This window comes from Primulina eburnea, chromosome 5 (assembly GCF_022965805.1).
Source record: "Primulina eburnea isolate SZY01 chromosome 5, ASM2296580v1, whole genome shotgun sequence".
NCBI lineage: Eukaryota > Viridiplantae > Streptophyta > Magnoliopsida > Lamiales > Gesneriaceae > Primulina > Primulina eburnea.
The window spans coordinates 281,207-309,011 of NC_133105.1; the positions used below are offsets into that span (position 1 = coordinate 281,207).

The 27,805-nt window shown below is 38.3% G+C and overlaps 5 protein-coding genes across 10 annotated transcripts; 2 read left to right on the forward strand and 3 right to left on the reverse strand.

Moving 5' to 3' along the window:
* Positions 1–177: 177 nt before the first annotated feature.
* LOC140831951 (uncharacterized) lies at positions 178–2,233 on the reverse strand. Of its 5 annotated transcripts, XM_073195677.1 has the most exons (7): positions 2,010–2,233; positions 1,681–1,751; positions 1,494–1,603; positions 868–1,353; positions 703–793; positions 509–623; positions 178–276 (listed from the first exon to the last, which is right to left on the reverse strand). In XM_073195677.1, the coding sequence occupies exons 1-6, from the start codon at positions 2,149–2,151 to the stop codon at positions 537–539; spliced, it is 987 nt and encodes a 328-aa protein (XP_073051778.1). In that variant the 5' UTR covers positions 2,152–2,233; the 3' UTR covers positions 178–276; positions 509–536. The 5 variants fall into 5 exon arrangements, with proteins under 5 accessions (XP_073051778.1, XP_073051779.1, XP_073051777.1 ...); XM_073195678.1 differs by having other exon boundaries at positions 178–623; positions 1,681–1,753; positions 2,015–2,232; XM_073195676.1 differs by having other exon boundaries at positions 178–623; positions 2,010–2,230.
* A 642-nt stretch (positions 2,234–2,875) lies between these two features.
* On the forward strand, positions 2,876–5,365 carry LOC140831953 (uncharacterized). Its single transcript, XM_073195681.1, has 3 exons — positions 2,876–3,242; positions 4,068–4,226; positions 4,691–5,365. Exons 1-3 carry the CDS (start codon positions 2,946–2,948, stop codon positions 5,042–5,044), a joined length of 810 nt encoding a protein of 269 aa, XP_073051782.1. The 5' UTR covers positions 2,876–2,945; the 3' UTR covers positions 5,045–5,365.
* Positions 5,366–6,775: 1,410 nt separating this feature from the next.
* On the forward strand, positions 6,776–8,535 carry LOC140831954 (probable protein phosphatase 2C 72). The gene is given in 6 exon segments (XM_073195683.1): positions 6,776–7,168; positions 7,170–7,317; positions 7,417–7,531; positions 7,769–7,946; positions 7,948–7,990; positions 8,176–8,535. Coding segments are annotated over 6 exon segments (837 nt in total). The 5' UTR covers positions 6,776–6,995; the 3' UTR covers positions 8,356–8,535.
* Positions 8,536–8,633: 98 nt separating this feature from the next.
* On the reverse strand, positions 8,634–12,292 carry LOC140831955 (uncharacterized). Its single transcript, XM_073195684.1, has 5 exons — positions 12,199–12,292; positions 10,982–11,247; positions 10,488–10,593; positions 9,365–9,508; positions 8,634–9,101 (listed from the first exon to the last, which is right to left on the reverse strand). Exons 2-5 carry the CDS (start codon positions 11,233–11,235, stop codon positions 8,847–8,849), a joined length of 759 nt encoding a protein of 252 aa, XP_073051785.1. The 5' UTR covers positions 11,236–11,247; positions 12,199–12,292; the 3' UTR covers positions 8,634–8,846.
* Positions 12,293–12,757: 465 nt separating this feature from the next.
* On the reverse strand, positions 12,758–27,262 carry LOC140831956 (uncharacterized). 2 transcript variants are annotated; one of them, XM_073195685.1, is made up of 3 exons: positions 14,508–14,729; positions 13,733–13,998; positions 12,758–13,344 (listed from the first exon to the last, which is right to left on the reverse strand). In XM_073195685.1, the coding sequence occupies exons 1-3, from the start codon at positions 14,583–14,585 to the stop codon at positions 13,176–13,178; spliced, it is 513 nt and encodes a 170-aa protein (XP_073051786.1). In that variant the 5' UTR covers positions 14,586–14,729; the 3' UTR covers positions 12,758–13,175. The 2 variants fall into 2 exon arrangements, with proteins under 2 accessions (XP_073051786.1, XP_073051787.1); XM_073195686.1 differs by lacking the exon at positions 14,508–14,729 and adding an exon at positions 27,114–27,262 and having other exon boundaries at positions 12,759–13,344.
* Positions 27,263–27,805: the final 543 nt, after the last annotated feature.

Here is a 27,805-nt window from a genome sequence, read left to right on the forward strand (position 1 = left end):
AACAAATATTATTGTAGTGTAAAGATATGTTCCACCGTGGCACCGTTAAACTTAAAAACAACACAACATACATATTTTGTCCTTCCGAAGAAGTAGAAAAGACATTGAATCTATTAAGATCATGTACTTGGTCTAACTCTATCTCAAAAGCTAGCTCAAGGGGATTCAAATCCAATCTAATCATGTCCCACCAAATAGAAAAAAGGTCTGCCCTTTCAACTTGGTTACAGCAGGTTTGGAAACTTTTGATTTTCAATTCTTACAGGGCACCTAAACCTGGTGATTTGTGATGAAAAGGAAACAAACTGGTAAAGTATGAGGTCAAATCACAGTCGTGAGAGGATTCCGATAGACATAAAGTTACTAAGAATACGCTTTAAACATAAGACATTTATTTGGAATTGAAATGAAAAACAAGAGAAAAATCTGATCAGCAGAATATCCCAAAAACACTGAAGGCCTTCTAGAGGTGAAGATAGCGAGGTAGCTCATGTCTTATGTTTGTTACCTGCAACAGCTTTATACCTAACCAACATTTATGCTCCATACTTTGGAGACTTCCAAAGTTTGAAAGCTACTTCATGTAATAATCTATCAGCAGGTATAACGAGGTTTCCTCCATTCTGCATTGAACGAATTCAAATTTTAATTCAAATCAGAAATTTATTAAGTGCCCACATCCAAAGAAAGTTTGCTATGTACCGCTTCAAAATCTCTAAAAGAAAACATCTCCACCATATCCTTGCGAGTCACGGCATTCTGAAACTGAGCAAGCAGCATGGGGTAGTGGTGCCTGTAAATAATTTTATCATATGAACAACTAATGCTCAGGAAATAATATAAGAAACTCGCTAATATCTCACTCACCTAAAATTTTCCCTCGGTTTTCCTCCTTTCACTGTGTAACTTTGGCGAGGGGCTACCGATGAAAGTTCTCTACATGCTATGGAATCAGTACAAGGTAAGGAAAAATTTAAAAGGTCATCCCCAAGGGCAGATCCATAGCTCATTATAATAGACATGTGCAAACGAGAATTTATATTGATTCCAGATACTGCAATTTTCGTTACTTCACCAGCCAAATTGTTTACAAGTTCAATCTCTTTTGAATCGAGAATCTTTTTGTTTGCACCAATATGCGCAAAAACTAGATCAAACTGGCTGGTGTTTAATGTCTTCCCTTCTTCGAATCCAAGCAATCCCAGTATTCCCGAGGCTAAATCCGGCATCCCGACCTGAGAATGACTGTCTTTGCATAGTTCCTTCCATTGGAACACGGTTAACCCAAGTTTGTCTCCAATAATTTTCAAACTGAAATTGTCAGTGATCACAGCAGCCTTCATTCCCATGAACCTGAAATCGAATACCAAGAGGTGAATTCCAGGGGACAAGGTTTTTATTTTTTTATTTTTTTTTGTTTTGCGTTATACTGAAAAATAAAGACAAATTCACATTTCATTGCTAGATGAAGGAATTTGAATGGAGTACTCAACCTCTCTCTTATGGTCAGGCATTCACACTTTTCTTGAGATTTATGTTCAAATAACACTTCTGCATCCTGGCGCATCATAAAAGGAATTGTTAGGCACTGTAGCTTCATTACCTATGTGATCATTGCAAGGACTGGTAAAATTCAGTACTGATATAAAACAGCAGTCTCGAGTAGTCTTAGTGTCTCACCGCATTGTCAAATGCTTCATTTGCATCTAGCAACTCCAAAAACTCCCTAATTATTCTCGCATCCTCATTTCCTGCAATATAATCTCCAAGTAAATTTGTAGAACAACAAACGAAATAAGAATTTCTCGAGAATGAATAAATACAGACGAAAGGAAAGCCTCGACATGTTTACAATATGTTCAGAAAAATGTCTTCTACCCAATTCGATATTTCAGAGGTACATGATCCAGGAGAAATTTTCAATTTTTAGGTTATTCTTGATCAATTAATATAACAAATGAAAATAAAAGAGGCGGATGAAATAAAAACAAGAAATCTTAAAGCAGGACCTGGAGGAGGAGTATGAGGGAGGGCCAAGAAGCCACAACAGGCCCGCGACGCAAAGGAATGGAGGTGAGTGTGATCGGGGCCAATCGATCCAGCTAATCCGTCTCCGTACAATAGCAACGCTCTGCTTGGCTTGTCTGCCATTTTTGAAGCAGCTGCTTGTCCCAGTACAAGTAAATGTATGTGCTCGTGGGCCGGGCCGGGCCGGGCCGGGCCGGGTCACATTGTTCTCCAATATTCATCCAACTTGTGTTTTGAAATTTCATATTCTCTTTCCTTCCTTTAGTTTTTGCATAATATATTTAATTGCCTTTGTTTCAAAAATATCTCTTCAATCTTTCCTTGACCAAATCTAGGCTCACATATCCATTTGAACATCTTGAGGCAATTTGGGCCAAAGAGAGAGCCCAATAATAGGAGGAGATTTGGATGTCAGTCCACACCACTCTTCCAAACCCATTTTTCTCTTCAAGTTCTTCAAATTCTATTTAAATCAAATACAGTTAACAATTCTTTTTTAATAATTTAACAAAATTGGTGTGTTGTCTGCTCGTAAAAATGAATATATTTGAGCAAAATTGTGAGACTGTCTCACGGATCATATTTTATTAGACGGATATCTTATTTGTATTATTCATGAAAAAATATTATTTTTTCGCAAAATAGTATTACTTTTTATTGTAAATATCGGTAGGATTACAGATTAAGATTCGTGATAACATCTCACAAGAGATCTACTCTATATATTTTTTATAATTATAATCTATTTCTTTTTTATCTAGTGTTTAGACTTGGTCGTTGAAATAGAACATTATTGATTTTGCATTTCTTTCTAAATAGATTTTACATTTTCTAAAAATATATCATAACTACTAAAAAAAGGACGCCCCGATTTTGATCCAACTAAGAAAAGAAAAAGGTCAGACAGAAACAGACGCATGGATGTCACAGGGGGCCAAACCTCCGCCTCACCCACGGCAGCGCCGCCGTCACCGTCCCTTCACGGCGGCGGATTCACACTACCTTCGGATGTATTTTCGAGTGAGGACATACTCTTCTGCATCGACGTGGGCCCAGAAACCATGGTGGAAATGAAGGTGAACGGGCCGAATGGGCGGCCGTATACGAGATTGGACTCCATAAAGCAGGCGATACTTTTGTTCATTAATGCTAAGTTAACTATTAACTCCGATCATCGATTTGCTTTTGCCGCCCTTGCAAAATCCACTTATTGGGTATTCGTTCCCTTCTCAATTTTCGCATGTCTCCTTCTTCTAGCATTAAATCTAACTTATATCATACTTGTCCTAACACGAGCGTAATTCTTTGAATTGAAGCAAAAATCTAGATTTTATAAATTAGTGACCAAAAAATTGAGGTTGGTTCGTTGCTAATCATACAACTTTCCAGAATGTGAATCGGTTCGATTGTGAGTGGAGTGGGTGGTGATAATGTACTCATGTACTCAAGTGTAAAGATCTTGACTTTCTCGGTGATTTGTGAGCTCTATTCAGTTTTTTTTTTTTTGTGGGCATGTTCCTCGTTATTTAAAGAGGCAATATGTTGCTATTGAGCTGTTGAAAGTTGAAATTTCGTTGGCTCTACCAGATATTTTTTTTTATATTTGCTGAATTACATTTGATGAAATTTAGATAATGGTTCTAAAGTGCAATATGTAGGAAAGCTCGGGTGAATTTTAATGGTGAATGTGGAGGAAAATATTTATCTAGGATTAATTGGAAGCTCGGGTGAATTGTCATGGTGAACATAGAGGAAAATATTTATCTAGGAAAGCTCGGGTTAGGAAGAATATTGTTTTCTCTCTTAGAGGGGCTCAGTAGTTTCAAATTGACCCCGCACGATTTTAGAAGTTTTTTGGGCATTATACTTCTATGAAGTGTGTGTTGGTCATTACTATGTGTATTCATTGTGATTTTATCCTTTTTTTTGGTGCTCTGAGACTTGTTTTTTTACCTAATGAACTTATGCCCGCATCAAAAGGAGTTTAGCAGTGAAGCTTATTTTTTAGTACTATAAAACTCGTATTTTTGTTTGTGAAGCTTCAAAAGGAGTTTAGCAGTGACGTTGGCTCCGCAGTTGCAGCACTAAGGGCAATCTCGGTAGATTCATCTTCCAGCAATGCAGATCTGACTCAACTGTTTAGAGTATCGACACATGAAGCAAAGAAATCTCGAGCACAGAATCGGATCTTCCGAGTGGTTAGGAACAATAATTTAACTTTTCTCGTACTTTTTAACAATCTAGTTCATCACATACAATGGTGGAATATTTCCCTGCAAGCCATATTATATGACTGCACCTGCTTTGGTTTGTGGTTTATCGGAAATTTTATTAGTGACCTTTCCTAGTATATTCTTCTTACATGTCCATGCTGTATGTTCTAAACTTATAACGAGGGATTAACTTTTCTCAGAAAACTTATTGTATGACCTCATCGAGAGTGTTTCAAAATTCAAACCCGGCTCCACCCCTCACAACACATGCTTTGCTGAAATGATATCAGCAATATACGCGTTTTATTTAACTACTCTACTCAACCAATTGTAATAGAAACTGCGGATAAAGCAAACCAGAGACACCTTCTCTGATAGTATTATATGATTCTATATTTTCTATAACAAAAATTACATGCTAACACTCTACATGTTTTATGCCATTTCAGATCTTACTCTATTGTAGGTCATCGACACCGCCGCAATTCCAGCTGCCAACATCTCAAAAAATCTTCACCTTGGATGTTATGTACCTGCATGACAAACCAGGACCCGATAATTGCCCACAAACAGTGTATGATACCCTGGTGGAAGCCCTTGAACGAATCAGTGAGTACGAGGGATACATATTTGAGAGTGGTCAAGGACTGACGCGAGCTCTTTTCCGTCACATGTGTGTGCTTCTGTCCCATCCACAGCAGCGTTGCATGCAAGATGATGTAGACTTACCCAAATCTTTGACAAAGAAGTCTCCCGTTGCAGAATCAGCTCCAACAGATGATAATATAGTTGTATCCAGCTAATATGATGAGGTCTTGCCGTCTTGGGTTATGGCATGAGCTATCAACGTTTTTAGTTCATCACGTCACTAGAAACTATGTTTTTGGCCTTGTAAATTTGTCGTCTGTAACTTCATCATCGTTGCTATCCTTGTTGTCAACCAAGTTAAATTGGTATTGAATGAAAGGAATCTTTGAACTCAGGTTCAGTGTGTTATCTTATTTGGAGAATTAAAAGTCTGTTGCATTAATGGATTGCTTTTTGTATGAGATGGTCTGGAATTGATTCACCGTGGAGGCTTGTATGTTGTATGTTCAACTTTAAAATAGTGTGCGTTTTAAAGAGTGCCTCAAATCTCTAGTCCCATATTTGAAACAAGTCGTGGCGCATGCTAGTCCATTTAGGATGTAATAAGAATGTCGTCTTTAAAGAAGAGATTATACAAATGGAAGGAATCTGTATTCTGTAGATTGTGTGCTTGGAAGGAATCTGTATTCTGAATTTGTCATATTTCAATTTTTATTTTATTTTTAAATATATTTCTTATCTTTACCGATCAAATTTTTGTAGTTATCAGTCGCCACTTTCCAAAGATTTGAAAGCCTATCTATCTATCTTCATTTAGGATTTGGTTTTCATTTTTCAAAAGGCAAAAACTTGTGTGAGATGGTCTCACGGGTCATATTTGTGAGACAGATCTTTTATTTGGGTCATCCATTAAAAAGTATTACTTTTTATGCTAAGAGTATTACTTTTTATTATGAATATGGGTAGAGTTGACCCGTCTCACAGATTAAGCGGTCTCACAGATTAAGATCCGTGAGACGATATCACATGAAACTCACTCGTTTCAGAAAATGCAAAAAAAGTCAACGTTCACCATTCCAACTATGGATTTTTCGTATTCGTTAAGACCTTTTCATCGGATTTTTATTTAGATCTTAATTAAAATTAAACTGAGTCGGCTTAATTAGATGAAATTAATTATTCAATTGGTTGGAGCCAAACTATACATACATAGATCCGTTTTTGTGATGCAAGGTCGAATTATTATATTATTATTATTAAATAAAAACACTAATTATTTCAAATGAAAACGTAACTAGCCACCAACATGTAATAAATATATAACAGAGAATCGAGTAATCTTTTTATGCATCGATTAACGAAATCTTTATCACAATTCACAACACGTCTCTGATTAAAATATATATCTTATCTTATTTATTTTTTCATCATAATTTTTCAAAAGATTGTCGAATTTAAAACAGGATCACTTTCTAAAGCTTGGCCAGAGCTTTTCTTCCAAACTTTATAAAATCAAACTAAATAGTACTAGTGGTTATTACATCCCCAAACTGATGAATCCTACACAAGTACACCTAAGATGCCCTTTGAAATGAATCTCGGGTTACTCATAAATAATTAAAAACTATCAATTATTGAAAAAGATTGGGTTTTTAAACTTATTAAATGCCACTAGCACTCTTTCAAGTATACAAATCTGTATATTCCATGGTCCACAATTCCCTATATATGGGGCCTTCTCCTCCATTTGTTGGATTCTAAAGTATATGCACAAGAAGAAAACTTTCGAGCGTTGAAAAAACAAAAAATGGGAATCTGTGCATCTGTTTCTTCATCAGAAATACATGATGATTCTTATGGCCATGAAAATTCTGTATGTTACAGGGGAAGATTGTCTTTGTTCGATCGCCTAGTCCACTGGTTTCTCATTTAAGTATATTCCAAAGATGATTTGGATACATGGAATTTTCAGTCTTATAACATGTTTTCAAATACATATAGTTTGAACTGAACAGTTTGTTGAGACTTGAGAGGCTGTTGATTCTCTAATCCCATTTGTGAAGATTTTAATATTATCAAATGAGATTCTAATCCATCCTAATTAACAGGTGAATATATGGTGTAATTTAGTTGAACGCTGGAGCGATACTAAACTTCGTGGCACTTATGCAGGGCTATGGCATTGAAGATGGAGCATTTTGTGGAGTTTTTGATGGACATGGAAAAAACGGACACATGGTAAGCAAGCTAGTGAGAAACAGGTTACCTTCTCTGCTGCTAAACCAGAGAAATGCCATAGCAAAGATCGCCTCGTCTCCAACAAATATTGCTCAAAACGATCTATGATAAATCAGAACCAACTAAGAATTTCTTTAAATGGAAAGAGGCATGTTTGAGTGCATTCAAAGCAATGGATAAGGAAGTCAAGATTCTTGACAGTTTGGACTGTTCTTGCAGTGGAACTACCGCCGTTGTTGCTGTCCAACAGGTATTGTAAACAAATATTATCTGAATGCGTAGGACAAATTAGAGGTATTTGATTAATGTTTGGAGGAATTACATGGTATTCCCTTTTTCCCCCCTACAGGGTGAAGATATAATTATTGCGAATTTAGGCGATTCGAGGGCAGTTTTAGGAACAAAAACCGAGAAAGGGATTGCGGCGATTCAGTTAACTACTGATTTCAAGCCAGGATTACCCTGTAAGATTCTTTTCCATGATAGAAATGATAAAAAAAAATAAATGCATATAAACCAAGAAACCCAATAAAAAGTAGGTTTTTGCCAACGTAGACATTTTGGTTTCGATCCAGTAAACACCCTTGAATCGATCTAAAGATGTATGCTAGACAGAATTTCCCCGAAAATATCTACGCAACACGGTTCTGCTTGTGTATCAACGATGCTAATATTTACCAAATAAAAATTTTGTTTTCCAGCCGAAGCTGAGCGAATAAGGAAGTGCAACGGCAGAGTACTGGAACTGAAAGAAGTACCGCATATTCAGAGAGTATGGCTTCCTCATGATGACTCTCCAGGCCTTGCCATGTCGCGAGCTTTTGGAGACTTTGTGCTCAAGTACCATGGCATAATTGCAATCCCTGATATCTCTTATCAATTTATCTCCAAATGATCAGTTTCTTGTTCTGGCCAGTGATGGGGTAAAAACAAAAAACCCACCAAAATACAAAACTAATTTCTGCATTAAAAATGTATCAAAAAGTTGTTGGTTCTTACTTTCTACCACATATCATATAAAACCTTATGTATAAGTTATCACGGTCACGATGATATAAATCGAAATATAATTGAACTAATTTACCAAATTTGTGACTTTTTTTTTCAGGTGTGGGACGTATTAAGTAACGAAGATGTTATTGCAATAGTTTCTGCTGCACATAGCGAAGAGGTAGCAGCAAAGTCAGTGGTGGATGCAACAATTGCTACATGGAAACGTAGGTTTCCGAACTCAAAGAGAGATGACTGCACTGTCATTTGCCTCTTCTTGGATAAGATGAATGCATGATAAAATTTGAGAGTTCAGATTCTTGAGTATGCATAGTTAGTTCTCTAGCTCATTATCGTCCATTGGTCACTTGGGTGTGACAAAACTTGCTCATTAGAACCTGAAACGTACTCTATGACAGTAAGATAGAGTTGGAAGTGAATATTGGTCGTTGCTGGTGTTTGTAATGTTTTTGAAAGATGAAAAACGATTATATAATAATAATAGTTTATTGGCGTCTATTTTAGGATCATGTACACATGCATAAAGTAGAATTTTTTTAAAAACAAAAGAAAGTGTAACGAGAATCATCATAGTATAACCCCAAAAAATTGAAATACATGAAGAAACAAGCATTAAGCCAACCTTCATGTTTCTGGTCATTCCTCCATCCAAGAGGCGTGAAAAGGAAAATAATCAACACTAATAGACCTAGTTCCCAAAAAAGGTGTAGAAAGAGGATTCGGATGAAGTTCACGGACTTTCAAATTAAAATGGTTCGATCACAAGTTCTATCCATCTTTGGGATCCTCTCCTTCGAGAAGATCGTCGTATGTAACTGGCCTTCGTATTCGATTATGAACAGACGTACGTTTCTCTTCGGTAGAGGACTGTTCAAGCTGGTTCTGATCATGTGACAAAAGCTCCAGACCATTCGATATCTTGGGTTTAATCTGGTTAACGGTATTGAGAACCATTCTTTCAGAAGAAGATTCTGATTGTTGTGCATGTGCTTGCTTATTTTGATGATGCTGCTTGAATTGCTTCTGCAACAAGTATCATACCAAATTGTTACTAACTCGATTATAGTCTATGTGATGCATGTATTGGTTGCAGATATACGAGGGAAAACAAACAGATAAATCATGATTAGACCGTAATAAAATACAAATATTGTCAATGGCAAACCGGTAGGAATAGTGATGAAGAAATTGGTTTTAAGCAAGCAATTTAGTACTTGAATCACATAAAGTGAGTGCATATGTAAAAGGTCAAATAAATAAATAGAATACAAGTGTAGAAAGTGCACCTCAAATTCTTTCCCCTTTCTCATGATCTCTTTGTAAGCATTTGGATCACGAGCTTTGATGATATTCCACAATATGCCACCACCATTACGAAAACGGCCACCATCAGCAGTCTTCTGACCTCCACAGGCCTGAATGGCATCAACCTGCACGTTCATGTTCAATGTAACATTTTTTTTCAGTGATGCGTGAGAAATAAAAAAAAAAGTCAGAGAAAAAGGAAACTAATAATAATCCTATCAATATGGAGAACTAAGATCTTGAAAAAACCGAAAGGTCAATAGTGATGTTCAGCCATTCACAGGTTATAAGCTCAAAAATATCAACCTTCATAAAAAAATTTATGAGTCGTTAATCAAGAAGCTATCTCAATTCTCAGATCAAAGTTTCAGGAGAACAATAGCAAGAAAATCTTCAGCCAAAAGAATCTGCGATTGAGGGAAAACAATACTGAGAATCAGAACTAAGGAGGGGGAAGGAAGTAGACTATATCCCTAAAAGTTGTAGAAAAAGATGGTTAACCAGAATCTCACATTTAATCACAATACCAAGGGGCAATTCCAGGTTTTACCAAAACAGTACGGTACTAGTGACAGATTCTAATACTTTTCATTAGTTAGCAGTACGAGATAAGTCGGAAAGGGTTCAAAGATGATAGCAGCATGGTTAGTCTATGATAATGATGTCATAAAACCTAAAGCACGATGCCCCACCAAGTAAACACATATCAAAGTTCATCCAAATAGGGATAAGTTCTAATATTAACGTGCATCATTTTGTCACCAAAACAAGTATTGGAACCATGTAGAAAAAACGCGTTGCATTGTAATGAGAAAGCCAAATGTCGGCTAAGTCGGTTTTTTATCAAACGCACTTTATCCAATTTTTAGATTGTAAATCTTGCATCGCACTGCAGCGTAAGTGCAATAACTCCCTCAAGTAACTTAATCAATTAAGAGATCATAAACATGCGAATCATTCAAGCAAAATTCTCTAACTACAGCACCGTTCAAACCGTCAAAGTCAAGTTTAGTACAATTTGTAAATTTAAAATGAAGATCATCAGCAATAGGTGGCCAGAGATGAAGTGGTACAACAAAACAACACAACACAACAAAGTCTTACCTCTTTGACGAGATCACTCAAAGCAGAGACGCCAAGACAACCAACAGCAGTATACATAAGATAAGATTTCCTCTCTCTCAAACGCTTACACGCATTTAAAACAAACCTACAAATATTTATACCAAGGAAATAGTCACCAAAAAATGAAAATAATCGTAAAAACAGGGAAATGTTGAATTTGAAGCTAGCAAAGTTAGAAAACACTGCATCAAAAAATATAAATCCTTGTCAATAGGCGGACTATAGAGTACATGTCCAGAATATAGAGAAGCAGTCTGCGTCTGTGATGGTGTTCGTTTATCAACACAAAAAGGTACAGAATTCTATTTTCCTCTCTATAAGTGATATAGCAACTTCTAAGGCCACCATGTCATACAAAAATAGTGTAACATAAAGCTATGAATGACAATAGATAACCAAAAAAATACGACGAAGAAATAACGCCAAAGGGATACTATAAAATGAACAAAATCTTGCTTCAAAATGTTTCAAACCTGTTGATATCAGTAACATTTGGACTAATATCGTTGTCTGTCTTTTGCTTGTTTTTCTTTTTCTTCTTCTTACGTCTTGAATTCCTCTTGTTGGAAACCTGATTAACTTCAACATTACAGCTTACTCCTGATTCAGCCTTTGAAATAGGTTCAAGTAACTCACCCTCTTCAACATCTGGCATCTCAACATCTTGGCCATCCTCAATACCTTCGTCATCGTAAATTGTGTCCAACACACTCTCTCCTACTTCCATGAAATCAGCAAACTGTGGAGGTTTCAAAGTCAGATATTCACCACATAAAACCAAAAATGAAAGTATATTTTTACTCCTAATTTTCATTAATAGTCAAATTCCGTTGCAAATGATCAAGCTTGGGGAACAATTCACATTCGCCATACAGCTAAATTTAATAGTCGACCTATCTCAAGACCAAAAGCACAAAAAAATTAAGAATATTTTTGGAAGCACATTTTCTTTATTATTAAAAAACATTATAGGGATTATTAAGCCAGATGTAATAATTTTTCTCATCGATGCAACCATTACAGGTAAAATTTAACAATTTGCAGAAGCAAACCTCGATAAAAAAAATTAAATTAAATTAAATATGTTCACATGCCAAAGAAAAAATCAATAGAAACCCTAGCAAAATCCAGAATTCCCCAAAACAGAATAGAAGTGACCAATTTTTTCCCAGGAAAAAAGCCGAAAACTTAAAATCAAGCTACAGACAAAAGTATAGAGAAAATAAGAGAACGAGAAAAACAACAGCGCGTAAGGGATGTTACAGCCCCACAGCTTGAGATGTGGTTCTATATGATTTGGCCATATAGCGTTGGACCAAAATTTTCTGTTTTGGGCTTTTTATATCTCTCACTTAACCAATAGCACATTCAATTGAATTCAGACAAAATAATAAATAAATAGTTCATTCAATCAACGGAAATATATCGCATTGTATATCAACTTTAAAATGTATATCTATTCTCTCAAAAAAAATTATTTTTATACGTTTTATTTGAATTCATTCTTAAAATAGATCATCTACTTCTAAAATTTGACGTGTAAACAAAATTCATAATTAACATTTAAAAAATTTTATATACTAACCCTAAAATTCATAAATAAAATACTACACTAAAATTCATAAATAAACTATTGCGCAAAAATTAAAATTAAATATTAAATTTTCTGTAAAGAAAACACTTTAAAAACCTGACTTGCGCGAAGATATGCAGATCCACGTAACGCTGGAAGATCACACCGACGGGCAAATCTACAAAATGAATACGAAAAAATGTTAATAAGAAAGTAATAAAAACCGGAACTGCGAAAAAATTGACAGAGTTTCGCTACTACCAGATAAGAAAGGCGAAAATCGCTGAAGAAAATGTTCGCGAACCTCTGTATATAGAGAATCGTAGCGACGGTTTTTTAATAGCCGTCGCCCTCTGCGACGGTATCGAGATAAACCGTCGCCAATAGCAACGGTTTTTAACAAACTATCGCCGATCTGAGTCGGCGACACTTTGTTAACAACCGTCGCTATTAGCGACGGGATATATTTGTACAAAACCGTCGCTATGAGCGACGGTTTTAAACAACCGTCGCTAACAAATTAAGTCGACGACGGTTATTAATAAAACCTAAAAACCGTCGCTAAATGTCACTTTCTAGATTTATTCTATAACCGTCCCTATTCTGTTAGGAATTTTCTTTCCAAAATAGTTGATTAGACTCTTCCATAAGCATGACTCTGGTTAGAACTAAAGTAGTCAAAGATGATAGCAGCATGGTTAGTCTATGATAATGATGTCATAAAACCTAAAGCACGCTGCCCCACCAAGTAAACACATATCAAAGTTCATCCAAATAGGGATAAGTTCTAATATTCACGTGCATCATTTTGTCACCAAAACAAGTTTTGGAACCATGTAGAAAAAACGCGTTGCATTGTAATGAGAAAGCCAAATGTCGGCTAAGTCAGCTTTTTATCAAACGCACTTTATCCCATTTTTAGATTGTAAATCTTGCATCGCACTGCAGTGTAAGTGCAATAACTCCCTCAAGTAACTTAATCAATTAAGAGATCATAAACATGCAAATCATTCTAGCAAAATTCTCTAACTACAGCACCGTTCAAACCGTCAAAGTCAAGTTTAGTTCAATTTGTAAATTTAAAATGAAGATCATCAGCAATAGGTGGCCAGAGATGAAGTGGTACAACAGAACAACACAACACAACAAAGTCTTACCTCTTTGACGAGATCACTCAAAGCAGAGACGCCAAGACAACCAACAACAGTATACATAAGATAATATTTCCTCTCTCTCAAACGCTTACACGCATTTAAAACAAACCTACAAATATTTATAGCAAGGAAATAGTCACCAAAAAATGAAAATAATCGTAAAAACAGGGAAATGTTGAATTTGAAGCTAGCAAAGTTAGAAAACACTGCATCAAAAAATATAATTCCTTGTCAATAGGCGGACTATAGAGTACATGTCCAGAATATAAAGAAGCAGTCTGCGTCTGTGATGGTGTTCGTTTATCAACACAAAAAGGTACAAAATTCTATTTTCCTCTCTATAAGTGATATAGCAATTTCTAAGGCCACCATGTCATACAAAAATAGTGTAACATAAAGCTATGAATGACAATAGATAACCAAAAAAATACGACGAAGAAATAACGCCAAAGGGATACTATAAAATGAACAAAATCTTGCTTCAAAATGTTTCAAACCTGTTGATATCAGTAACATTTGGACTAATATCGTTGTCTGTCTTTTGCTTGTTTTTCTTTTTCTTCTTATTACGTCTTGAATTCCTCTTGTTGGAAACCTGATTAACTTCAACATTACAGCTTACTCCTGATCCAGCCTTTGAAATAGGTTCAAGTAACTCACCCTCTTCAACATCTTGCATCTCAACATCTTGGCCATCCTCAATACCTTCATCATCGTAAATTGTGTCCAACACACTCTCTCCTACTTCCATTAAATCAGCAAACTGTGGAAGTTTCAAAGTCAGATATTCACCACATAAAACCAAAAATAAAAGTATATTTTTACTCCTAATTTTCATTAATAGTCAAATTCCGCTGCAAATGATCAAGCCTGGGGAACAATTCACATTCGCAATACAGCTAAATTTTATAGTCGACCTATCTCAAGACCAAAAGCACAAAAAAATTAAGAATATTTTTGGAAGCACCTTTTCTTTATTATTAAAAAACATTATAGGGATTATTAAGCCAGATGTAATAATTTTTCTCATCGATGCAACCATTACAGGTAAAATTTAACAATTTGCAGAAGCAAACTTCGATAAAAAAAATTAAATTAAATTAAATATGTTCACATGCCAAAGAAAAACTCATTACAAACCCTAGCAAAATCCAGAATTCCCCAAAACAGAATAGAAGTGACCAATTTTCCCAGGAAAAAAGCCGAAAACTTAAAATCAAGCTACAAACGAAAGTATAGAGAAAATAAGATAACGAGAAAAACAACAGCTACCTGCGAGTATGGAAAACAATGCGTAAGGGATGTTACAGCCCCACAGCTTGAGATGTGGGTTCTATATGATTGGGCCATATAGCGTTGGACCAAAATTTTCTGTTTTGGGCTTTTTATATCTCTCACTTAACCAATAGCACATTCAATTGAATTCAGACAAAATAATAAATAAATAGCTCATTCAATCAACGGAAATATATCGCATTGTATATCAACTTTAAAGTGTATATTGTTGCGTGTTTTCACTACCGCAAGTATACGGTATCAAGTTTTAGTACTGTATGAGTACAGATATCGATCTCACGAGGAGTAATTATTCAAAGTTGTATATTAATTACCATAATTGACATAGCTCAACTTTATTTAGACAAATCGAATGGTTGGTTTGTAATCAAGTCAAATAAAATAGTAATTACTGTAATTCTAGCACGCCGTATAGAATTCACTGAAGAAATAAATCTAGAGATATGATTTCGTCTGGCTTCCCCTATGCTAAATCGGCATTAACTGACATGTTATTAAATTGCATCGCATTTATAACCAAGAACTCGCCTTGTTTCTACTCCCTCTGTCGAGTGATAAATAGAACTGTATTACCTATTACCGATTTTAATATGTCTATTCAAAATCAAGCAACACGTAATAAATGCAACCAAGGTCCTCTTATGGATTCGTCAGAGTTATACGTCTTTTGCACGTTATAAATATCTAACGATGTGATTTCTCCTGTCCTAATTTCAATCCCCTCTTTCGAGTGTTAGATTTTAATTATTCAATCAATCGAATTATGGCCAGTAATCCAAAAGCATTAATCACAAGAAATCACAAATAAATACGACGAATTAATTAGATGAAAAGTTAAAAAGTCAATAACATAGGTTCAACCAAGACTACATCAATCTCTAGAAAATGGAATTAGTTCATATTCGTGATTAAATCAATACAAAATCTGTTTGTAATCATAAAAAAACGTAAAAGTAGGAAACCGAATTAAGAACGTGTTGGCGAGAGGTGGAAGTGCGTCTTCGTGTCCGGATTCAGCGTCTTCTATCTCCGTTCTTCGCGTCCCGTACTCCGTGTGCTCTCGCTTTTCCTCTTTTTTTTTCTCGAGTGGTATGACGGCTGTGCTCCAATATTTCCCAATCCCCTTTAAGTCCGCGCGAAAACCTATTTTAATTTCAGACGTCGCGCCGCGCGCATATGCGCGGCACAGACTCGCGCATATGCGCGGGTCTCCTGGAGTGGACTTCCTTCTTGCGCGCATATGCGCGCCATGAGCGGCGCATATGCGCGCTGCTCTCTGGATGGGTCGCGCATGTGCGTGACCTTGGGTGGCGCATGTGCGCGATGCTGTGGACTCGCCTGTTCTCTTTCTCGCGCATATGCGCGCCATGAGCGGCGCAAATGCGCGCTGCTCACTGTATGGTTCGCGCATGTGCGCGCTTTGGGAGGCGCATGTGCGCGGGTGCTTCTGCATTCCATTGCTCGCTTGGCTCACATTTCTTCTACTAGGCACCATTTTCGCTCCTTTTCACGCCCTTTCAGTGGCTTCACCTAGGTTCCTGCGATCACACCAAAAATAACAAAAAACGCGTAATTCCGCCCGGAAAGACTAACAATCTATATGAAATATAGGACTAATATAAGTGCATAAAATGCACTTATAAAATCCCCCCAAACTTAAACTTTTGCTAGTCCCGAGCAAAAATAAAACTAAAAATAAGACTGCAAACTCAAGCAAGAAATAAGCACTAACAACTATAGTCATAGATATGCAAAAAATGACAGTGGCCTCAGATTCATTTATTTTTATGTGATTCATATTTACTTGAGAGTCACGTGCGTGTGTGGTATGTCAATGTTTATCTACCTCATCGAATGCTCAAATAGATTCACAGTGCCAAATCGCCTCATAAACTTAAGAAGTCCTCAGTTCGGTGCACTTTACACTTCATTAAAACACACATTTACTTACACAGATCACAAAGGACTTTATTGGTGATTGTTTGGCTCAAAAGATATTCATCACAAGTATACCAAAGCTAAAGTCACACAATGAGATGCTTACAGGCAAATGATTAAAGTCTATACTTATTAACTATGTTTATCAGGTATCCATAGGCTTGATTTGAACAACTTTTATCCACTAGTATATTGGATAAATGTGACAAGGTTAATAGGTCTTGTAGGCTTGTAACGTTAGGCTACGGCTCATGGCTACAAAAAAAGTGTGGGGATCAAAATTTGAGAGAAATATTTGAATTCATCACTTTCACCCATTTATTGTTTTCTTTTCATTCATATCCACCATTTCCCACGTGCTTTCTTTCTCACCACTTTTGATTCATTCTTTTCATTGTTTTTTTTTCTCTATTTATTTTCCCTTTTCTTTTTTCTTTTTCTTTTTTTTTTCTTTGAACTCCTTTCTGTACATTCAATTTTTCTCTTTTTCTTTTCAAGGAGTGTTTGAATCATTCCAACACCAATGAACTTATTTCTCTCAAAACTTAGGTAGGATAATAAGTGTATAAGCTTCATTAGGTAGTTGTTTTGGGAAGTAGAATAAATACAAGTGGGGGCTAATTGTGTGTCATTGACACACACCACTTGATTTTTAGCAAGCTCAAAATGGGACACTAGGGATATTTCATGTTCGTTAGGTAGGCTCGAAGGCTTGAACGGTTCCAAAGATCGCCTAAATCATTCCTATGTCACATATTATCCGTATTTCGCCTCGAAAAGTGTCCAAACAAGTTCTAGATTCCGTCAATCCATTAGTCAACTCATACAAACCAGTCACATGCAATTTTCAATCAAAAGGATATATGATATAGGTGCACAAAGAAAAGTTAAGAATCTCAAAAATTTATTCGAAGCTCGATGGGCTAATAATTGATAATGAGCAAAGAATATAGGCCCCAAAGATATTGCGAAAGAATGCCTAGATCATTTCTGTGGTCGCAAAAGTGTCAGTTAATGTCATGTAAGGGTTACTAAAATCAGACTTCTCTTGTTTAATTGGCATCACAGGAACGCAAATAGTCTCTGAGCACCAACAATATCAACAAACATGACAGTGCAATAAAATGTGACTCCCAAGTAATAACGAATACATTCATGCTTCAGACTCTCGATTTTATTTTCATCATCGGCCTCACAATAGCTTATCCATGACTAGTCCTAACAATTCTAACATGTAATGAAAATAAATAAATGATATTTTTGTTTTTTTTTGTTTTTTTTTTTTATAACATAAAAAAAAATAAATGAACATCAAAACCAAAAATTAAAGCAGAAATTCAAAACAATCAACTCAGATCGACTCATCTCAAATCAAATAATCAAATCACCCCCCTAAACTTAAAACATGCATTGTCCTCAATGTATAATCAAGAAAAAACGGGACAATCATACCTCACACGACGAGCGTCAGTGCTCGCCGTCATCATCATCAACGTCCTCATCCATGTGCTGGGGTGGGGCCTGCGATGGAGGTCCTGGATACTGTGGTGGTGGATACGGTGGTGGCCAAACAGGTGTCTGGGGAAACATGGGATCATCTGGACCTAAAGGCGGGAACCGCTGAGCAAGGACGGACGTGAAGTCCATCATATAACCCATGGCATAGTCTGTGCGGTACTGAAGCGAATCCAGCACCTGGCGCTGCTCAACTAGTAATCTCCTCTGATCCTGCATCTCAAGCTCTAGTCGTCTCAATGTGTCTCCCCTGCGCTGTCGGCCCCCCTCAGGTGGTGGTGGCAGTGGTTGAAGCGGTGCCTGTGGCAGGTCCTCGTCATCTGAATCAACGGGGGGCATATAAGGCGCAACGATGGGAGCCTTCGGTTTGAGAACTTGCTCATCGGGCGACCAAGCAACTCCGGCATGTCTGCATAGGTCGGTGACAATGTGAGGGCACGGGAGGGCGACCGCGGCTAATCCTGTGCCTGCTCTCATGATCGAGCCATATATCAATCTTCCCAAGTTCACAGATTTGCCCATCAAAATCGCAAAGACAAGCGTGACCTTGTCTTTGGTTACGTCGTGGTAATGTGAGGATGGGAGCACTCGAGCCAACACGAATGACGTCCACGCACTTGCATTAGGAGTCATCTCGTATTTCTTCAGTGAGATTGGACCACTCGCGCTCATCTTCCATACGGCGCCTGCCTGACATACAGTCCGGATTACCTCTGAATAATCGACCCCATCGTCTAAGAATGCACTGTACTCGTCCTCTTCAAGGCTCGGCATCTGATATATCGTATTTATCGTCTGAGAATCAAACGATACCAATTTTCCTCTCACAAGTACCTTTGAGTCATCATGCCGTATCCGCAGATTGGCATAGAACTCTCTGACGACAGAAATCACAGCATCAAAAGGTGGTTGAGCAAATTCAACCCACTGTCTTCTTTCCAATTCTCGCTCAATAAAACCACGTAACGTCGATAAATTAAATCCCCTCTCTGGGATAATCGACCGAGTCATCGAGTTCTCGTACACCTGTTGAGCTTCTTCACTCCAAAATTTGTGCGAATCAAAGCTCAAAGAGGACGAAGCACCCTTCTTTGATTTCTTCTTTGGTGCCATGTCAATTCAATGATCAAATGCTCACAACAACACAATAACTCAACCAACAAACAGAAACCACAATCGAAGCTAATCGGACCCCCAATACTCAAACAATATAATTTCTCTAACCACTAATCCAACAAGCAATGCACGTACACCCACTCACAAAATACTTCAATTTAGAGCATCCACTACACACAATCTCACCAATTTCACATATAGATTTACACCAATGTTAAGATTTGAGTCAAATAATCCGGATAAATTCTTGAGTTCACAAGAGGGTTACTGAAAATTGAAGTGTGGTTGGCTTTTAGAGGAAGGGCGGCGGCGGCGGGGCGGTTCGACGGAGTCGCGGCGGCAGCATGGTTGAAGGAGGAACGGCGGTGTTGTGCGAAGGCGGGGCGGTGAGGGTTTGGTGTGATCTGTTTTCTGAAATCGCGATCTCGGCCCCCCCTTTTTTTTTTATACTTAGACGCGCGCATATGCGCGGATGCTTCAGGCCTGAATGCTGGATGTGGCGCATATGCGCGCCCTGATTGGCGCATATGCGCAAAACTCTCTGTAAATTACGCGCATGTGCGCGGACAACGTGGCGCATATGCGCTGACCTTGCTGGAAAATTCGCGCTTGTGCGCGTTCATAAATGGCGCATATGCGCCATACCCACTGCCTGTTTCGCGCATTTGCGCGAAAATAAATCGCGCATGTGCGCCATGCTCCTGTTCATAAATTTTCGATCCCTTTATTTATTTATTTATTTTTTTGAATACCTGCAAAAATAACACAATGCAACTCAATATTTGAATCAAGAAAATTAGAATTAATAAACTAAAGAATTGAAAAAAAATAATTAAAAACAGACGAATGCAAAAATTAAATAATTGTGGGTTGCCTCCCACACAGCGCTTGGTTTAACGTCATCAGCCTGACTTTCTTCAGTCTACTTTGGTTCTCCCAGTGGGATGTTATCCATGTGTCGCACTTCATTTCCAAAATAATGCTTGACTCTCTGACCATTGACCTTGAATTTCTCACCATTTTTGCATTTTAGCTCAATTGCCCCATGTGGGTACACTGCTTCCACTGTGAATGGTCCAGACCATCGTGATTTTAGCTTACCAGGGAACAGCCTCAATCGAGAATTGAATAGTAGCACCTGTTGCCCCGGTTCAAAAAGTCGGCGAAGAATCTGCTTGTCATGCCATCTCTTGGCATTTTCCTTGTATATCTTTGCATTTTCGTATGCATCATTCCTAAACTCCTCCATCTCATTCAGCTGCAGCAGTCGTCGTTCGCCCGATGCTCCCTTATCAAAATTTAGCTTTTTCACAGCCCAATATGCTTTGTGCTCCAGTTCCACAGGGAGATGACAAGCTTTTCCAAAGACCAACCTATAAGGAGACATCCCGATAGGTGTCTTGTATGCAGTCCTGTACGCCCATAATGCATCATCTAGCTTGATCGCCCAATCCTTCCGGTTTGTCTTCACTGTCTTTTCTAAGATTTGTTTGATCTCCCGGTTGGATATCTCTGCTTGCCCATTGGCTTGCGGGTGGTATGCCAGTGTCACCCTGTGCTTCACATCATATTTGGCCAATAGTGAGTTAAAAATTTTATTACAGAAATACGTACCTTCATCACTGATAATGGCTCTAGGCGTTCCGAATCTTGTGAAGATGTTCCTGTGGACAAACTTAACAACAACTCGAGCATCATTAGTACTGGTGGCGATTGCTTCCACCCACTTTGACACATAATCAACAGCAAGTAAAATGTAAGATTGACCAAAAGAAGATGGGAATGGACCCATAAAATCAATACCCCAGACATCAAAAAGTTCCACCTCCAAAATATTTGTTAGTGGTAATTCATGTCGTCTAGAAATATTGCCAACTCTTTGGCATTTATCACATGACTTGACTAAAGTATAACTGTCTTTAAATAAATTAGGCCAATAGAAACCTGACTGTAATACCTTAGCTGCTGTTCTAGATGCTCCAAAGTGTCCACCGTAGGGTGAGGAATGACACTGCTCTAGAATCATACCCGCCTCTTCCTCTGCTACACATCGTCTGATTATCTGATCAGCGCATCTCTTGAACAAGAGCGGATCGTCCCACAGATAAAACTTGGCATCATGAAGAAATTTCTTCTTTTGATGATACGTTAAATCTGAAGGTAATTCTCCTGCAGCAAGGAAATTAGCTATATCTGCAAACCACGGATGTGCAACACTTACCTTGAAAAGTTGTTCATCTGGGAACGACTCGTTGATAGCTCCACCTTCAATTCTTTCTTCCAGCTCTAGTCGTGACAGGTGATCAGCCACCTGGTTCTCACAACCTTTCTTATCTTTGACCTCAAAGTCAAATTCTTGAAGTAGGAGTATCCATCGTATCAACCTGGGCTTTGCATCCTTTTTGGCAAACAAGTAACGAAGAGCTGCATGGTCAGTAAAAACCGTTACCTTTGTGCCAATGAGATATGTTCTAAATTTGTCGAATGCAAACACCACTGCTAGCATCTCTTTCTCAGTAGTTGTGTAATTCTGTTGGGCTGCATCGAGTGTACGACTCGCATAGTAGATGGCTTTAAACATCTTGTCTCGCCTTTGTCCCAATGCTGCTCCCACAGCATAGTCGCTAGCATCACACATGAGCTCAAAGGGCTCCTTCCAATCAGGCACTATCATGATGGGTGCAGAGATCAGTGCTGCCTTGATCCTGTTAAACGCCTGCAAACAATCATCGTCAAAAATAAATGTTGAATCCTTTTCTAACAAATTACATAAAGGTCTATTAATTTTAGAAAAATCTTTAATATAACGACGATAGAACCCGGCATGTCCCAAGAAGCTTCTGATTCCTTTCACATTTTTCGGCGGTGGGAGCTTTTCGATTGCCACAACTTTGGCTCTGTCCACTTCTATCCCTCTAGCTGAAATTTTATGCCCAAGCACAATCCCTTCGGAGACCATGAAATGACATTTCTCCCAATTCAACACTAGATTCTTCGCTTGACATCTCTGCAAAACAAGCGTTAGATTCTGCAAACAATGATCAAAAGATGAGCCAAACACAGAAATATCATCCATAAACACTTCCATTATTTCTTCGACCATGTCAGAAAATATGGCCATCATACACCTCTGAAAAGTAGTAGGTGCATTGCAGAGACCAAATGGCATTCTCCTGAAAGCAAATGTACCGTAGGGACAAGTGAAGGTAGTCTTCTCTTGATCCTCCGGTGCTATAACAATCTGATTGTAACCTGAATAGCCATCTAGAAAGCAATAATAATGATAACCACCTACTCTATCAAGCATCTGGTCAATAAAGGGAAGGGGGAAGTGATCTTTCCTAGTCGCATCATTCAATTTTCTGTAGTCTATACACACTCGCCAACCAGTCACTGGACGAGTTGAAATCAATTCGTTATTCTCATTTTTGACTACAGTTATTCCCCCTTTCTTGGGCACTACTTGTACTGGTGACACCCATGAACTGTCAGATATAGCATAAATAACACCAGCATTTAGCAATTTTAATACCTCAGCCCTCACAACTTCTTTCATGGCAGGATTAAGCCTCCTCTGATGATCAACGCAGGGGGAATAGGACTCCTGCATCAAAATTTTATGCATACAAACAGTAGGGCTAATTCCCTTTATATCAGCAATTGTCCATCCCAAAGCAGATTTAAATTCTCTCAACACCCTTAACAACCTATCTTTCTCATCACTAGTAAGAGCAGAAGATATAATTACCGGATGTGATGACCCCTCGTCAAGGAAAGCATAGCACAAGTGACTCGGTAAATCTTTCAATACAGGAGATGCTTTTGGTACCTCTTTACTTGCATCCTCAAGTAACTCTTCAAGTTGGTTATCACACTTTTCCTTAGGTAGTGTATTGAGAGCATGTAACTCCTCTTGCACGTCCCAATCATCTTCATCCAGTGTAGAAGCTGATTCCAACAAGCATCTCTCCAAAGAGTCCTTTGTCATCCTACCTGCACCAACATGAGATACACATGAATCAATTATATCAATGCTATTACAAGTACTTACCTCATTGGGTCCCTTGATGGTGTTGTAGATGTTGAAAACGACTTCTTCTCCACCTACTCTCAATGTGAGCTCGCCTTTGTGCACATCAATCAATGCCTTCCCGGTAGCTAGGAATGGCCTTCCAAAGATAAGCGGAGTCTCCTGGTCTTCTTCCATATCTAATATAACAAAATCAGCAGGAAATATGAATTTGTCTACCTTTACCAGCACATCCTCTACTATCCCTCGTGGATATGTAAGTGATCTGTCCGCCAGCTGCAAAGTGATAGTGCTAGGTTTCACCTCGCCAAGCTCCAAAGTCCTGTAAATAGAAAAAGGCATTAAATTTATACTAGCACCCAAATCACATAAAGTTCTATTTACTCTAGAACCACCAATAACACAAGGAATAGTAAACTCCCTGGATCTTTGAGTTTCTGGGGTAGTTTCCTTTGAAGTATTGCACTACACTCTTCAGTCAGCTTTACGGTCTCGAATTCTTGAAGTTTCCTCTTCTTGGACATCACATCCTTAATAACTTAGCATAATTGGGCATCTGCTCCAATGCATCGGCAAATGGGATGTTGATGTGAATTTTCTTGAAAATTTCCAGGAACTTCGCAAACTGATCGTCTAACCCTTTCTTCTTGAACCTCTGTGGATATGGAAGATTTACCTTCGGTAAAGGCTGCTGTTTAAGTACTTTCTCAGGTTCTTCTACTCTCTCTTCTCCAACACTTGTACACTTTCCATCATCTTCCTCAACAAGAATCTCTACACTCTCTTCAGTCGGCTCTTGGATGCCAATTTCCTTACCACTTCTCAATGTGACAGCTTTGCACTGCTCCCTAGGATTCACCTCGGTATTGCTGGGAAACTGCCCTCGATTCTGATCTTTCAAAGCATTGGCTAGTTGCCCTATCTGTGTCTCCAAGGACTTCATCGTTGCACCCATATTACCCATGTGTGTCTCCATGTTATCAAGACGAGACTCAGTTCTCGCCATCCTCTTTCCAGACTCAGTCACGAATGTGCCCACTAGATCTTCAAAAGATGGCTTTCCTTCCCCTTTCTGTGTATTGAACCCCGGTGGAGGATTCAACACGTTCTTGTTGTTCGCATAAGAGAAATTCTCGTGATTCCTCAAACCTGGATGATAAGTATTAGGGGGAGGATTACCTCGATAACCTCCAAAGCCACGGTTGTTGATGTACTGAGCTTCCTCCATAACTGGCTCTTCCTCAGCAGTCACCAGTGCTACTTCAGACGTAGCTTGGCTTGCTTTGTTCATCGCTGCAATTTGTGTAGTCAATGCCGAAACCTGTGCAGTAAGTGATGTAATCGGATCTACGGCATACACTCCAGCAGGTTTCTTTGATCCAGATCTTTCACTCGGCCACTGATAACTGTTGATGGTCATCTGTTCAAGCAAATCATAAGCCTCATCAGGTGTTTTAGAAAAAATAGTACCTCCGGCGGCAGCATCCACATTTCCTCTAGTCGGCCCATCCAAACCATTGTAAAATAGCTCGATTTGTACCCAATCTGCATATCCATGATTCGGACACTTCCTAAGTAACTCTTTGTATCGCTCCCACGCCTCATATAATACCTCAAATTCTCTCTGCCTGAAGTTGGTGATATCTATTTTCAGCTGAGCAGATTTAGCAGGAGGAAAATATTTTGACAAAAACTTCGTAACCAAATCTGCCCAAGTAGTAACACTTCCCAGCGATAGAGATTGAAGCCAACTCCTTGCATGATCCCTAAGAGAAAACGGAAAAAGGCGCAATCGAATAAGTTTGTCAGAAACACCGTTCATTTTTACCGTATCCGTGATCTCCAGAAAAGTTCGTAAGTGAAGATGGGGATCTGCAGTGGCTGCTCCTCCAAATTGGTTCTGTTGAACCATGTTAATGAGTGCGGGCTTTAGCTCGAAGTTGTTAGCAGCAATGGTTCCGCGAGCTATTCCAGAGTAGTGAGCGTTGATGATAGGACGGAAATGTTCTCGGATTGGCACCTCTCTAGGGAGTTCATTCTGGTTGTCTCTGTTTTCAGCCATTGCTTTAATTTCGTCTCTCCTTGCTTTCCTTAATCTCCTGGCAGTTCTTTCGATCTCAGGATCAAAAATTAGCAAGTCGGGATTTTGATATTTTCGCATGCACTGCAAAACAAAAAGACTATAGATTAACAAAGTAAAGAAAACAAAATAAAATGAAGTCTAAACTAAAGTAAAGACTAATTAGTAATGATATCAATATGCAATTAAATAGTTTACTCCCCGGCAACGGCGCCAAAAACTTGTTGCGTGTTTTCACTACCGCAAGTATACGGTGTCAAGTTTTAGTACTGTATGAGTACAGATATCGATCCCACGAGGAGTAATTATTCAAAGTTGTATATTAATTACCATAATTGACATAGCTCAACTTTATTTAGACAAATCGAATGGTTGGTTTGTAATCAAGTCAAATAAAATAGTAATTACTGTAATTCTAGCACGCCGTATAGAATTCACTGAAGAAATAAATCTAGAGATATGATTTCGTCTGGCTTCCCCTATGCTAAATCGGCATTAACTGACATGTTATTAAATTGCATCGCATTTATAACCAAGAACTCGCCTTGTTTCTACTCCCTCTGTCGAGTGATAAATAGAACTGTATTACCTATTACCGATTTTAATATGTCTATTCAAAATCAAGCAACACGTAATAAATGCAACCAAGGTCGTCTTATGGATTCGTCAGAGTTATACGTCTTTTGCACGTTATAAATATCTAACGATGTGATTTCTCCTGTCCTAATTTCAATCCCCTCTTTCGAGTGTTAGATTTTAATTATTCAATCAATCGAATTATGGCCAGTAATCCAAAAGATTAATCACAAGAAATCACAAATAAATACGACGAATTAATTAGATGAAAAGTTAAAAAGTCAATAACATAGGTTCAACCAAGACTACATCAATCTCTAGAAAATGGAATTAGTTCATATTCGTGATTAAATCAATACAAAACCTGTTTGTAATCATAAAAAACGTAAAAGTAGGAAACCGAATTAAGAACGTGTTGGCGAGAGGTGTAAGTGCGTCTCCGTGTCCGGATTCAGCGTCTTCTATCTCCGTTCTTCGCGTCCCGTACTCCGTGTGCTCTCGCTTTTCCTCTTTTTTTTTCTCGAGTGGTATGACGGCTGTGCTCCAATATTTCCCAAGCCCCTTTAAGTCCGCGCGAAAACCTATTTTAATTTCAGACGTCGCGCCGTGCGCATATGCGCGGCATAGACTCGCGCATATGCGCGGGTCTCCTGGAGTGGGCTTCCTTCTTGCGCGCATATGCGCGCCATGAGCGGCGCATATGCGCGCTGCTCTCTGGATGGGTCGCGCATGTGCGCGACCTTGGGTGGCGCATGTGCGCGATGCTGTGGACTCGCCTGTTCTCTTTCTCGCGCATATGCGCGCCATGAGCGGCGCATATGCGCGCTGCTCACTGTATGGTTCGCGCATGTGCGCGCTTTGGGAGGCGCATGTGCGCGGGTGCTTCTGCATTCCATTGCTCGCTTGGCTCACATTTCTTCTACTAGGCACCATTTTCGCTCCTTTTCACGCCCTTTCAGTGGCTTCACCTAGGTTCCTGCGATCACACCAAAAATAACAAAAAACGCGTAATTCCGCCCGGAAAGACTAACAATCTATATGAAATATAGGATTAATATAAGTGCATAAAATGCACTTATCATATATCTATTCTCTCAAAAAAAATTATTTGTATACGTTTTATTTGAATTCATTCTTAAAATAGATCATCTACTTCTAAAATTTGACGTGTAAACAAAATTCATAATTAACATTTAAAACTTTATATACTAACCGTTGCTAAAATTCATAAATAAAATACTACACTAAAATTCATAAATAAACTATTGCGCAAAAATTAAAATTAAATATTAAATTTTCTGTAAAGAAAACATTTTAAAAACCTGACTTGCGCGAAGATATGCAGATCCACGTAACGCTGGAAGATCACACCGACGAGCAAATCTACAAAATGAATACGGAAAAATGTTAGTAAAAAAGTAATAAAAACCGGAACTGCGAAAAAATTGACAGAGTTTCGCTACTACCAGATAAGAAAGGCGAAAATCGCTGAAGAAAATGTTCGCGAACCTCGGTATATAGAGAATCGTAGCGACGGTTTTTGCAATAGCCGTCGCCCTTTGCGACGGTGTTGAGACAAACCATCGCCAATAGCCACGGTTTTTACAAACTATCGCCGATCTGAATCGACGACACTTTGTTAACAACCGTCGCTAGTGGCGACGGTTATATAAAACCGTCGCTAATAGCAGTGGTCGTCCCGAGTCGCTTAATTTAGTTGGCGACGGTTATTAATAAAACCGTCGCTAAATGTCACTTTCTAGATTTATTCTATAACCGTCCCTAATTTTATTTCTAACCTTTTTTCGTAAAAAAGTTGGTAATCCTGTTAGGAATTTTCTTTCCAAAATGGTTGATTAGAGTCTTCCATGAGCATGACTCTGATTAGAACTAAAGTAGTCAAAGATGATAGCAGCATGGTTAGTCTATGATAATGATGTCATAAAACCTAAGGTTTTGTTTATTTTGGACACCCCATTCCCACGGGGCAGGCCTCAGGTTGGACAGCTCAGGAGAAGG

Coding starts and splice junctions, on each gene's coding strand:
- LOC140831951 (XM_073195677.1), bottom strand. CDS start 2,151: ATGGCAGACAAGCCAAGCAGAGCGTTGCTATTGTACGGAGACGGATTA. Junction 1,604..1,680: donor ATGAAGCATTTGACAATGCG/GTGAGACACTAA, acceptor ATGATCACATAG/GTAATGAAGCTACAGTGCCT. Junction 624..702: donor CTTTTAGAGATTTTGAAGCG/GTACATAGCAAA, acceptor CGTTCAATGCAG/AATGGAGGAAACCTCGTTAT.
- LOC140831953 (XM_073195681.1), top strand. CDS start 2,946: ATGGATGTCACAGGGGGCCAAACCTCCGCCTCACCCACGGCAGCGCCG. Junction 3,243..4,067: donor TTGCAAAATCCACTTATTGG/GTATTCGTTCCC, acceptor TTGTTTGTGAAG/CTTCAAAAGGAGTTTAGCAG. Junction 4,227..4,690: donor AGAATCGGATCTTCCGAGTG/GTTAGGAACAAT, acceptor ATGCCATTTCAG/ATCTTACTCTATTGTAGGTC.
- LOC140831955 (XM_073195684.1), bottom strand. CDS start 11,235: ATGGAAGTAGGAGAGAGTGTGTTGGACACAATTTACGATGACGAAGGT. Junction 9,509..10,487: donor TGAGTGATCTCGTCAAAGAG/GTAAGACTTTGT, acceptor ATGAACGTGCAG/GTTGATGCCATTCAGGCCTG. Junction 9,102..9,364: donor GAAAGGGGAAAGAATTTGAG/GTGCACTTTCTA, acceptor TACTTGTTGCAG/AAGCAATTCAAGCAGCATCA.
- LOC140831956 (XM_073195685.1), bottom strand. CDS start 14,585: ATGGCCCAATCATATAGAACCCACATCTCAAGCTGTGGGGCTGTAACA. Junction 13,999..14,507: donor ATTGTTTTCCATACTCGCAG/GTAGCTGTTGTT, acceptor AAACTTCCACAG/TTTGCTGATTTAATGGAAGT. Junction 13,345..13,732: donor AATGTTACTGATATCAACAG/GTTTGAAACATT, acceptor AAATATTTGTAG/GTTTGTTTTAAATGCGTGTA.